This window comes from Xenopus laevis, chromosome 1L (genome assembly GCF_017654675.1).
Source record: "Xenopus laevis strain J_2021 chromosome 1L, Xenopus_laevis_v10.1, whole genome shotgun sequence".
Classification (NCBI taxonomy): domain Eukaryota; kingdom Metazoa; phylum Chordata; class Amphibia; order Anura; family Pipidae; genus Xenopus; species Xenopus laevis.
This window is the reverse complement of record NC_054371.1, coordinates 70995265-71007182: the sequence shown is the minus strand read 5'-3', so window position 1 is coordinate 71007182 and position 11918 is coordinate 70995265. Positions and strand designations below refer to the sequence as shown.

The window sequence follows — 11918 nt, the reverse complement described above, 5'->3', positions numbered from 1 at the left end:
AAGAGTCAGAAGAAGAAGGCAAATAATTAAAAAAAATATAAAAAATAAATAATGAAGACCAATTGAAAAGTGGCTTAGAATTAGCCATTCTATAACATATTAAAAGTAAACATAAAGGTGACCCAGTCCAGAACATTTTTCAAACGAACTAAGCTGAGGAAGTAGGAGCTATGGGACAGCTCTCTGTTATGATTCTCCTGGTTTGCTCTGTATTTTCTGCGATGCAGTTAATGCATGGAATACATTTTATAACAAGTCTGCGTGAAGGACATTTTCATTTTAGTAACAAATTAAATATTGGGACAGATTCCATTCCATGAGAAAATAGTGTTTCACATGAACACTTAGGAGCTAGATTCAATTTGAGGAGAAAAATGTTGCTCCTAATTCATTTCCAGTTTTTCCCCATAGAGTTTTCATGTGGTAACCAGTGAGATATGTTTTTGACATTGATTTGCACCTGGCTGTATTGAATTAGACAATAAGATTTTATCATCAAGCTGAATCTGGCCCATTATGTCTTTAAAAGTGGTTCCTGCTAAAATGAAGATGTCACTCATAAACATCTTACAATATATTTTTACAGGTTCTTGTCCTTCAAATACTGATTTTTATATGTATAAGTATTTAATGGCACATGACTTGATTTTAGCAATGCTAATTGAAATTGTTGCAGAATACAGCGCATTGGAAATAAAGCAATTTTGCATATCTGGCATAGGGAAGTTGTACAATATGTGGATGGATCTGTTATTACTATTGGCTCCTAACATTTAAAATGATATTTACCATCACATGCTTTATTTCTACTTCTGATATAGGTGTTGGCTGCTGTGGTGTCATGGCCGCCTTGTATACACACAGAAAGCTGCCATCTTGTGAATGGCAAAGTAACAGTTGGGTGCTACCACTACTGGTCAACTCAGAGCGGTTGAGCTTCTTATGAGAGACTCAGTGCTTTTTGTTGCCCTTGCGATTTTAGTGCGATTTATTGAGATTTTTGTGAGATTTTGCCTTTCAGAGAGATTTCTTGTGCTTTCTTTGAATACCCCTTGCTGCGTAGAGGAAAGTGCTTTTAAGCATATTCTCTACTGCAAGCATGGTGTCTGTATCCAAGAAAAGACGAAGAGAAGAAGAGAAGACTACAGATGAAGAAATGATGACGAAGAAGATCAAACTTGAGGATAACATCAGTATTGCTGCCAATGACCATCATGTGAATATAGAAAGCAGCAGAAAGAGATCAAGGAGCAGTGAAGACAGTGCCACTGTAGAAGGTAAGGAAACTGTTCACAAACAAATGTGATGGCATTTAATATTTACATATTTATATTTTATAACACTAGTACTGGGGCTGATTTTTTAATACTGGTTTGTATTTCAATTCAAACACTGGGTGTTGTAAGTTATTAACAAATTCCACTGTCTGTATTTTATATCTCACCATGCTGAGTATATATACCAATCCAAGTGAAGTAAGGACAGTTGTAAACCATTGCCTTTCCTCTGCCCTCTATTTAAACAGCATAGAAAGAAAACCTGCATATAAAACAGCAACTGTTTTTAAGGGTATATTGGTGGGTGTATGACCCTCTATATCTGCATTTACAGTATCTCCATAGGAGTTGGCAGCTGACCGTGTAATCATTAGTAATCTAGTACAGGTATGGGATCTGTTATCCGGAAACCCATTATCCAGAAAGCTCTGAATTTCGGAATGTCCATCTCCCATAGACTCCATTTTATCCAAATAATCTATATTTTTTAAAATGATTTCCTTTTTCTCTGTAATAATAAACCAGTAGTTTGTACTTGATCCCAACTAAGATATAATTAATCCCTATTGAAAGCAAAACCAGCCTGTTGGGTTTATTTCATGTTTAAATGACTTTTTAGTAGTCTTAAGTTATGGCCCATAGTATTAGATCCATTATCTGGAAAACTCCAGGCCCCTAGCATTCTGGATAACAGGTCCCTTACCTGTACTATGATTGACTACATATAGCTTTTCTGCCATGCTCACTTCAAATATTCAAATACAGAGTTCAAAATGGTTGTAGAATTTTTTTTATTTTGGTATTCTATGTATTAAATACTGTACATTGAACATGGTAAGAACTGTCACTGAATGAAAACAAAATGCAGAACAAGAGTTATTTAGCTTTTTATTCAATAGCTCTCCAGTTTGCAATTTTTTGCAAAAATCTGGTTGCTATGGTCCAAATTACCTTAGCAACTATGCATTGATTTAATAAGAGACTGAAATATGAACAGGATAGGGCCTAAATAGAACGAGTAGCAATAACAGAAAGGGTTTTTTTTTTTTATCAAAATCCAAATACATATCATTATTTTCTGAAATATACTCTGACCAAATCCGCACATTATTTCACCTATCAATTCATGTTTTCAAAAAATTCCAGTGCTGGGAAAAAACGAAAAAATCTGGAAAATTGTATGAAAATTCAAATTGTATAAATTTTTGGGATTTTCCACCCGAAAACTCTGAATTTTGCCCGAAAAACACGACAACCTTGGATTATTGCATGAAACACAGGGCAGATCAGGATATTTTCGGGACATCTCCCATTTACTTATATACAATCTCTGCAGATCTAAAATGTCAGATTTTCTGATTCTGACTTTTTCCGAATAATAAATCCCGAAAAGTTCAAATGTCTTTTTCACAAATAATTTCCATTTCATAATAAAAAAAATCGAATTCTTTGAGTTTTTGGCATTCAAAATAACCCCCCAAATGTGAAGCCTTACAGAGCATTTGTTGGAAAGAGTGAAATGAAGAAGCCAAATAATTCCATAACTGTAAAAAAGAAAAAATTAAATACAATTGAAAAATTGCTTAGAATTGACCATTCTATAACATACTATAAATTATTGTAAGGATAAACCACCCCTTAAAAGGTTGAGTTGTTTTTTCCCATGAAAAATTTGTATTTTTGAGTAAAAAAGATTTATTATACCCCATCCCTGGAAATAGCTTGCATCCAAAAATCCACCATTGAAAACCCGTCGGTCATGTAGAAATCAATGGCAGAGGTCCCTTGAACCATTTAAAGATGTTAATAACCTTCATGATGTTAAAGTTTTTTGGTGGATTTCGCTCAAAAACTATCAATTCGAGTGACTCAAGTTTTTTCCTGCTGAAAACTAGGTCAATTCGAGTTTTCAGGGTTGTTTTTTACATTTGAGTTTTTTCTTAAATTAGAAACCATTCAAATTCTTTAGAGGTCTAGGCTCACATAGCTCTAAAATTCAACCTTTGGTATATAACCCCCTAAATGTTTAGGATGTAGAACTCTTTCTCCCATATGCTATAAAAGGCACTAAGTTTGCCCTGGAGCAGTAACCCAGCAACCAATAGGATCTTTACTTTTAAACAGGTGGCCAGTAAATGATACCTTCTGATTGGTTGCTATGGGTTACTGCTCCTGGGCAACTTAGTGCCTTTTATTACATAACCCCCTTTGTGTTCTGGCAAATGCCAAAGGGACTGATGTAGATGCCATAGGCAGTCACTTTATAGTGGGCCTGTGGGGGACTGTTCGGGCCTCTGTGTACTTGAAATGCCAGGATTTATTTTGAATACTAGTACAAACCTATGAGCCTTGCACAATAAAAAAAAAAGTAGTTAAATCCAGTATAATTTTGCCTATTGCATTGCCAGGTTCGGCGCATTTCCCATAAGTAATAAAAGTAGTTTCTGTTTAGTTATATTTTTTAAAAATCATATTTTTTAAAATCAAGATAAGGACTGGCTGTTTAGATGAATATTTATAAACACCATAAGATTCTTTTGACCTATTTGTATCTATACACACCACCCCCATGACCCTCCAGATTTTACTGTGTCCTGGTGGAAGGTCTGCCTGATATCCAACACTAAAAAAATTGGACATGTAATCTAACCATATAATGAAACTTTAAATCTTAACTGCTTGTGGTACTTATATGAATTTCCACTTTTTTTTTCTCACTCAAGAAAGAAACAGCCAGAAGCGACGGCGTATTGAAGCTGAAAGTTTGCCGGAACACATGCTAACCAACTACAAGTTCCACTGGGGTCTCGGCCGAGGCTCATTTGGCAAAGTAAGTGACCTCTGTATTATCTACAATAATAGAGGAAAAGAGTGAGAAATGTGGGGTTGTGGGTGTTAACAGTTGTAGCTACTATTCTAACATAAGGATAAGGGCTAGGGCTTGACATATAGATAGGCAGCACAATTACTAAAAATTAATGGGTATTATTTTAAATATGTATGTTGTGCTATGTACTCCAGTACAATATATGAGCAGCTCAACAGACCAGCTAGTTTTTCCTTACCCTTCTTGTATAACCTGGTTTAAGTCCACTGCCAACTCTTCCAAACATGGAAAATGTAACAGAAGCTCCTTGGCCCAGCTCAAATAAGAGTTAAAGAGAATTCTTCTAAAGGTGGGTCCAGTGGTAGATTCCATGGTACCATGGCAGCCCAGCCAACCAGAATAGCTGATATGTAGAATAGATTCAGTCCCTTGAATTAACTCAAGATATGGGCTATGGTACCAATGACATGCTCTGCAGGTGAGCTGCAAGGTAAAATACTCTTGAGAACAACCACATAACTAAAAAATATTCTATGTCCAGTAAGGGCTGGTATTTAGCAACTTGTAAATGTGAAGGTGCACAGAGCAATTAATAAATTAATTCATCAATTAACCTTCTATTGTTTTTATTTTGCATTTTAGGTGTTTTTGGCTTCTACGCAAATGAAAAAAGAACGTGTGGCTGTAAAAGTTATCAGGAAGACACCCAAGGAAGAGCAGAAGGATATGATCCAGAAGGAGGCCAGAATCCTGAAGGTTACTTCCGGCAGTCCATTCTTGTGCCATGGCTATGCAGCCTTCCAAACCAACGTATGTTACTTCCAATGCTGCCATACAGTTTGTTCACTAGTTGCCAGTTTCACTAGTTCACTAGTTGCCAGTTCCCCAAAGCTCAGCTACATACCTTTAACCATATAGCTAATGCAGTTAGACATAAACATTCTTAGTTATATGGGCAACAAAAGCCATATAAGAGGCCCCTTTGTTTGCTGTTATTACATGCACTTTACATTTACTCATGACTATGTTCACTATAAGCCTAATTAAGCATATTTCCTGATTAGTAAATAATTATTCTTCTGTATTTAGTTATGTTGAGGGACATGCCTGCATTACACTTGATAGTTTTGTGCTTCTAGTTCCTGTGTTTCACTCTCTTCCCTTTTATCTCTTCACTCAGCAATACGCCTTCCTCGTCATGGAGTATGCAGGGGGAGGCAGCCTCAGTAATCTTCTGTCCATCAAGCATCATCTGAAAAAAAGACACATCATGTAAGTAACTATGTACTAGTGACAGCATCAAAAGGAATTGATGCTACAGATATATAACAATGTGAGAGTGAAAAGGCATCAGATAAACGGAGTTAGGAGGTAGCTGAGGTAACACTGTCAAAACTGAAAAAAAAAAGGGCATACAATGTTGTATAAGTGACACATTCATGAGAGTTCAGTGGACTTCAATACACTTATAGTTAGATACAGTGGGTTATGAAACATTTATGAGACACAAAAACAGGGGGCAAACTGCCATGTTTTTGCATGTTTACAACCCCCCCACACACACACACGTTGCACCACAGACACAGGTATTTGAGCTCTAGAAATGGATTAAGATATCTATGTACCCCATAAATAAATTGCTGCTGGCCTTTGGCAGTGCTATAGTCATGAGGGGAGGCTGGGAGAGGAACATGGGCCTGTCTGTTTCATTTCTACTCATGCAGTGTAAGGAAACATTATTGCGTATTCAGTGTAGCTATTAATTTGAGTCTTTTTTTTCAGCTTTTACTCAGCAGAACTGATTTGTGGACTTCAGTATCTCCATTCTCTAGGCATCATCCATCGGTAAGTATACGCTTGATATTCTTGTGTCTGCATATTTTATATTGTTAAGATAATATATGTTTTGGCCCTATATTCCTGTAGCTGTGGTCTTTGGGTGTGGGCAGATGTTATATGTAGGCTGAAATCTGAATGAAGAAAGTACAAAAGGGAGGGTCACATTACATATGCAGATGCGCCTGCAGAATACTGATACTTGTACCAATGCATGCAGATTAGAAATTATTTTCTGTAACACTTCATAAGGGGACTTTGGAGATCACTGAGCTTAGAGGAAGGGGTTGGCTAGGAAGCAAGAACAGAATGAGTATATGGAGTGAGGGTACTGGTCAATTAGATTTGTTGAGGGAATGAGTGAGCAGGACTGGACTGGCAATCTGTAGATTCTGGCAAATGCCAGCAGGGATGCCATAGACAGTCACTATTTATTGGGCCTGTGAGGGGTTGTTTGGGCCTCTGTGTGCTTGAAATGCCAGGGCCTATTTTGGATCCCAGTTCCAGACATGTGAGTGGATATGAATCAAGTGGGGCTGAATTGGTATGGCTATAGACTGGAAGAACACTAAAAAATCATGGAAGGATAACTGTGAGTGCCTGAGGGGCTTTGAAGTGAGAATAAAGTAATTAAGCAGTCATAGAATATGAACATCGTAACTGAGCAGTTATGGAGTGAGCGAAGGGAACTAAAATGGATGTGACACTATGATAGAAGGGCTACAGTTTATCATTTACTAACAGCCACTAAATGAATTCATTCTCTCTCTCTCTCTTGCAGTGACCTAAAGCCTGGAAACATCCTGCTTACCTGTGAAGGACACATGAAGATTGCTGATTTTGGAGTTGCAGCCGAAGGAGTTTTTGATGACAATACCATCGGTGAAAAAACAGGAACAAGCTGGTACATGGCCCCAGAGGTAGGAAACTGTTCAGTATATTTAAAACATCTATTCACTTCAGAGGGAAATACAGGATTGCTGAAAGAAAACTATTTACTAGACTTGAAAAGGTAAAAAAGTGAGCATTAGCTTTACCAACATGGATGCTAATTTGCCATCCTTTTGCTTAATCACCCATAAGGAGCATTCATGTTTTTCTTCAGCTGTTCACAATGCTGGCATGTAATGCTGGTTGGGTGCAACTGAGCTGTGTGCAAAAGGTGCAACACCAAAGGGATCCCTATACAGTAACACCTCCTCAATGCTCTTTTTTGTCTGTTAACATTGCACCTTTTTCTGCAAAGCAGATGCAACTGGCACAAAATATAAGTATAGAGGACTATCCATGCCACCAGTATCTTTGTAAATGGCATTTTGATTATTGCAGTTTTGCCTATTGCACTAGTAAATGAGCTCTTACTGATTATGTGTAAGTGAATAAAGCAGCATTATATCTTACTAATATTAATGTGATATATTTGTAAGGCTACATCTCTGCTGGACCTATGGCATATATGCCGTGTCTTTATGCCTTCCACAACTGCACAAAGGTTGTTTATCTTTATTGCCTGTACCAGCAGTGCCAACCTTGCCTGCCTTGTTTGTTACCAGCATTGCCTTTTGTACCTGTCCTGTCTGAATTCAATACAAGCATTGCCCTATATCTGTTCCCTAGTACCTGTTTTCTCAGTCCTTACTAAACTTCTCCCTGCGACCACCAGCCCTTACACTAATCTCAGGTCCTTATAGGCTGCCAACTCTTACAATGTATTTAAATTTTGCAAAGTATCTTTCTATTTTTTTTTCCTTGAGCTATCACTATTTTTTTCTTGGCTCATACAGTATATAAGAAATACATCAGATGTTAAAAATAATTTATTTAGCAATTTGGTAACATCTTTTCTTTATATTTCAGATGCTAGCTAATAAGAAGTACAATGCAGCAATAGACTGGTGGTCATTTGGGATAATACTCAGCGAAATGGCCACTGGAAGATCCCCTTTTGAGGACGACAGCTGCAAACATGATGTGAAAAGTTCCATCCTCACTGAGAAGCCGGTGTTTCCTGAATGGATGAGTGCAACATTGCAAGATCTCCTTCAGAAGGTGGGTTTGGGCAATTAGTTCATTGGCCACACAAACTGCAAGGATTTTCTGTTTTCACAACTCTCAGGGGTCACTCACCATTGGTGTACCACAATAGCAACTTGGACAGCAATCCAAAATCTTCAGATGTAACTTGCTGGAACCATGTACAGTCAATAAATGATGATAATGATAATAAAAAGTCTTTCTTATCAGAACATGGACACAGGCCAGTTTTATGATGTAGTGACAACATGAAAGATCCCTGTGCATTGGATGTGCCTGTTACTGGAGCATTTTTTTTTTTATTGTAGAGGCTTTTTAATTGAAAGGTTAATTTGTCACCTCTGTAACAGATATCACAAACTAATACGAATGTGAAAAAACAACAGATACATATTGTGTGTTTTCTCCAACAACTATTTGGAAGGAAAAACCTGTTAGTACCTGCTCTATAGAACAGAATACATGTGCCCTTTTCTCTGTAGTAGTTGGTCAGTTATGGTTATCTTGCATATTTTATTCTGGTGTTACTGATGGGAGAATTATTATTAAAGAAGAAAGGTAAATCAGTAACAAAAAACAATGGTCACATTTTGGACTTTTCTGAATAATTTGATTCTTGCAAAAAGACATTCCCAATATGCTATTTCTGTAATTACGGGTGATGTGATGCTGGGAATATTATAATATATATGTTATATTAATGAACGCAAAAAGCAGTAATGCAGTAATGATTCCCAGAGACTCAAACATAAAGACATTTTAAAAATTAAAACATGCAAGAATTTCAGCTAGTAGTTTGGAATTAACTGTGACCAATAATTCAGGTAATAGCTCACTGTGTTTAGCAAAATCCTCCTTGTTGTTCCGCTAGTGGAGGAAATTTCATGTGTACCATAGACCTAATAGCCCAACATAAAAATGTGGTATTTTGTGCCATACACCTAATCTACTCTGGCCACAGCTATGTACGGGAAAGTGGAGTAGTATGCTATGTAAACAACTGTGTAACAACAATTTTTTTCTTTCTTAGCTTCTCAAAAAAAGACCACACAAACGTCTTGGAGTGAATGGAAATATAAGGGAACATCCACTTTATAAGAATATCAATTGGGAGGATGTTGAACGTCAAAGGATTCCACCACCAATCCGACTGGAAGATGTGAGTTAATGATTATGGGATGTACTTCTCCTTTCTGTTTAGACTTTATTGGCTCTTCCTCAGCACTGTGTATGTTTGCAGCAGTAGGGCAAGTTATTAAAGTATATTCATACAACTAGATGGTACATAAAAGTGAGTATTAAGAAGCCAAACAAGCCAAATGTTACCAATATGAGCATTGGCTTTCAACAACATTTTTATAATCTCTGCATATTCATAATTTGGAGAATGGATCTTGCAGCCCTAGAAACAATAATATTAATATTTGTATCTTAAATACTCCATTCACTATTTTCTGATTTGAGGTGGGTTAAGCTCATCCAGCATTTATATATATTTCACATTTTCCCTGGGATTTAACAGCCTTGTGATTAATTGGTAACTAGAGGTGTGGGATTTCCTAGGAAATACTGATGTAAAGCAGTTTCTTCCTGTAGTGTGTTCTGTATAGCAACAATTGCACTAACAATTTATATTTATCTTTCAGAATCACCCTGAATCTACAACTGCCAACCTGCCATTCCTCAAATGCAACACCACTAAAGATTCAGATGACACCATCCTCAAATGCTTTACATATCTGAATCCCAGCTGGTAGGAGTGAGTAAGTCTGTGATGTCTTGGCTTAGCTACTAACATCCTATGCCAACTTTGTATCTACTCATTCCTATGCCTGCTGACTTGGTACCTGTAAGTCATCCATTGGTATAACTAGCTGCACATACAGCTCACTTTCCATCATTACCACCACAAGCAACACTATTTGTTTATTGAATAATGTGCTATTTATGCTGATATTTTAAGGTTTTGTGCAGTTGTCCCCCTACTTCTGATGAGGGGTCATGTCCTTGGTAAGCCTATGGGATCTGAGGCAATTTTAAGTGGTTTGCATAAGAATCCTAAGACATCATCTAAATAGGATGGATCAAGTTCCTGCCCCTCTTTCCCCTAACCTGATCACAAATGAGGAGGTAGGGAAAGGGAGTCAAAACCCCACCACAGTTAGGAATTAAGACAACCTCTATGCAAGCCTTTATTTTAAAATTACCCCTTATACCATTGGCCATAGGGTAGGGTTTGGGTGGGCCAAGGACATAGCCACTCATTCAGATTTGGGTTTGAGAGACAATGTACAGTTTTAGAATGTAACAAATGCAACACCTATAGTAATAATCTGTTGTCCAGGGAGTTAAAGATCCTTAATCTTAATCAAAGGTTTATCTATATTTCCAAGTTCTTATGTACAGGTGGTAGTATGTTCAGCCTAGTAAATGCTGGGTCAAATGCAGCAAGCAGGGCCAGGTGGTGAAAGTTATGGTACAGCAATTTGAAGCTGGTATTATTATGGTAAGCATTTGCCACACTTCAGTGTTGTAGCCATGCAAATTCTGTAGAGGTTCTGGATAAAACAGGCTCAAAAACCGCAGATACTTTGCTGCAAGGTTTATTCGAAACAACTTGCAGCAAAGTATCTGCAGTTTTTGAGCCTGTTTTGTCCTCAACCTCTACAGAATTTTCATTTGCAGTAGCTACTAAGTGGGACAGAAGCAGTGGCACAGGCAAGTTATCGTGTAACTGGTACCAACCCTTATTATTTGTGTTGTAGCCATGGATATTACATCTGATATAACATCTATTGTACAGTGGCTAAGGAGATCTGCTTCATGGCTATACAAACCTTTCATATAGCTATACCACCAATGGAGCTAGATTTCCTGTTAAAATGGTTATATAGATAATATAAATATATTGTAACCCCCTACATCTTTTTTAATAGTAGCTTTCCTTTTTACATGACTTTCGTGGAGGGTAAATTCCCATGTAATATAAATAATTTGCCAGGGCTGTTCAGAAAAAGTGCCTTTTCTTAATATATTCTTAATATATTAATTATTCATTGCTACAGTAGTTATAACCACAATGTTCCTTTTAGGAAAGGGTAGAAATATATTATTAGGGAAATTCTGGCAAGGTAATGTTAGAACTGGGGCTTGGGGAAGAGGGAAGGGTGTAAAGTGGAGTTTATGGATATTTTATGGGATAATGTTTGTCTGGGGTGTCCCTGGAGCTCACAATGACATGGTTGAAGTTGGTGAGTATAACTGTGGGAATATGAAGGGGACCTTCATGATGTTTTAGCGGATGATGTCATCTGGAGTGTTCCTGAAACTCACAATGACATGGATGAAGTTGAAGATGGTGAGTATAACATTTTACTTATGTACATTTATTTATACATCGTTGTGTGTGTACTTTAAATTAATGTTATAATTTTTTTTTTTCATACGCTACCCATGAGGGATTACAAGATCACAGTTGAGATGGAGCTTCTTCATGTGACAGAACTGACCACGGTATACATATATTTTAAATATATATACTGTATATAGGATAATGTAACTCCTATTTATCAGAAAACCTATGGGCCAAATGGATTCACAGCATACGAATCTCCATAAATGTACATGACCCCTTTTCAATTCCATTTTTTTTAGGATGAAAGTGAATAGAGGCTCCTAATGGTCTCACGTGGAATGCATATTTTCTAACATTATATATATATATATATATATATTCAGATGATTACCGCCACTCACAAAAAAGAGGTGCCTGGGTGCGATCCTCTGGTTAACTGTATGGAGATATCGTGATGAAGACGCACTCACAGGTCTTACAGTAAAATAAAAAACATTTTTATTGTGAGTGCTCCGCTGAAAAAGAGGCAATTAAGAGTCTCAGAGACAATAATGACATTATCATAAAGAATGCGGACAGAGGAGGGGCT

At 37.1% G+C, this 11918-nt stretch overlaps 1 protein-coding gene across 1 annotated transcript; it reads left to right on the top strand.

Annotated features, from left to right (window-relative positions):
• Window positions 1-656: 656 nt before the first annotated feature.
• Window positions 657-10334, top strand: LOC108705586 (protein kinase C delta type-like). Its single transcript, XM_018242480.2, has 9 exons — window positions 657-1277; window positions 4001-4107; window positions 4747-4914; window positions 5285-5376; window positions 5887-5949; window positions 6722-6860; window positions 7798-7989; window positions 9005-9133; window positions 9621-10334. The coding sequence occupies exons 1-9, from the start codon at window positions 1100-1102 to the stop codon at window positions 9729-9731; spliced, it is 1179 nt and encodes a 392-aa protein (XP_018097969.2). The 5' UTR covers window positions 657-1099; the 3' UTR covers window positions 9732-10334.
• The last annotated feature ends 1584 nt before the right edge of the window (window positions 10335-11918 follow it).

Coding starts and splice junctions, on each gene's coding strand:
- LOC108705586 (XM_018242480.2), top strand. CDS start 1,100: ATGGTGTCTGTATCCAAGAAAAGACGAAGAGAAGAAGAGAAGACTACA. Junction 4,915..5,284: donor ATGCAGCCTTCCAAACCAAC/GTATGTTACTTC, acceptor CTCTTCACTCAG/CAATACGCCTTCCTCGTCAT. Junction 5,950..6,721: donor TCTCTAGGCATCATCCATCG/GTAAGTATACGC, acceptor TCTCTCTTGCAG/TGACCTAAAGCCTGGAAACA.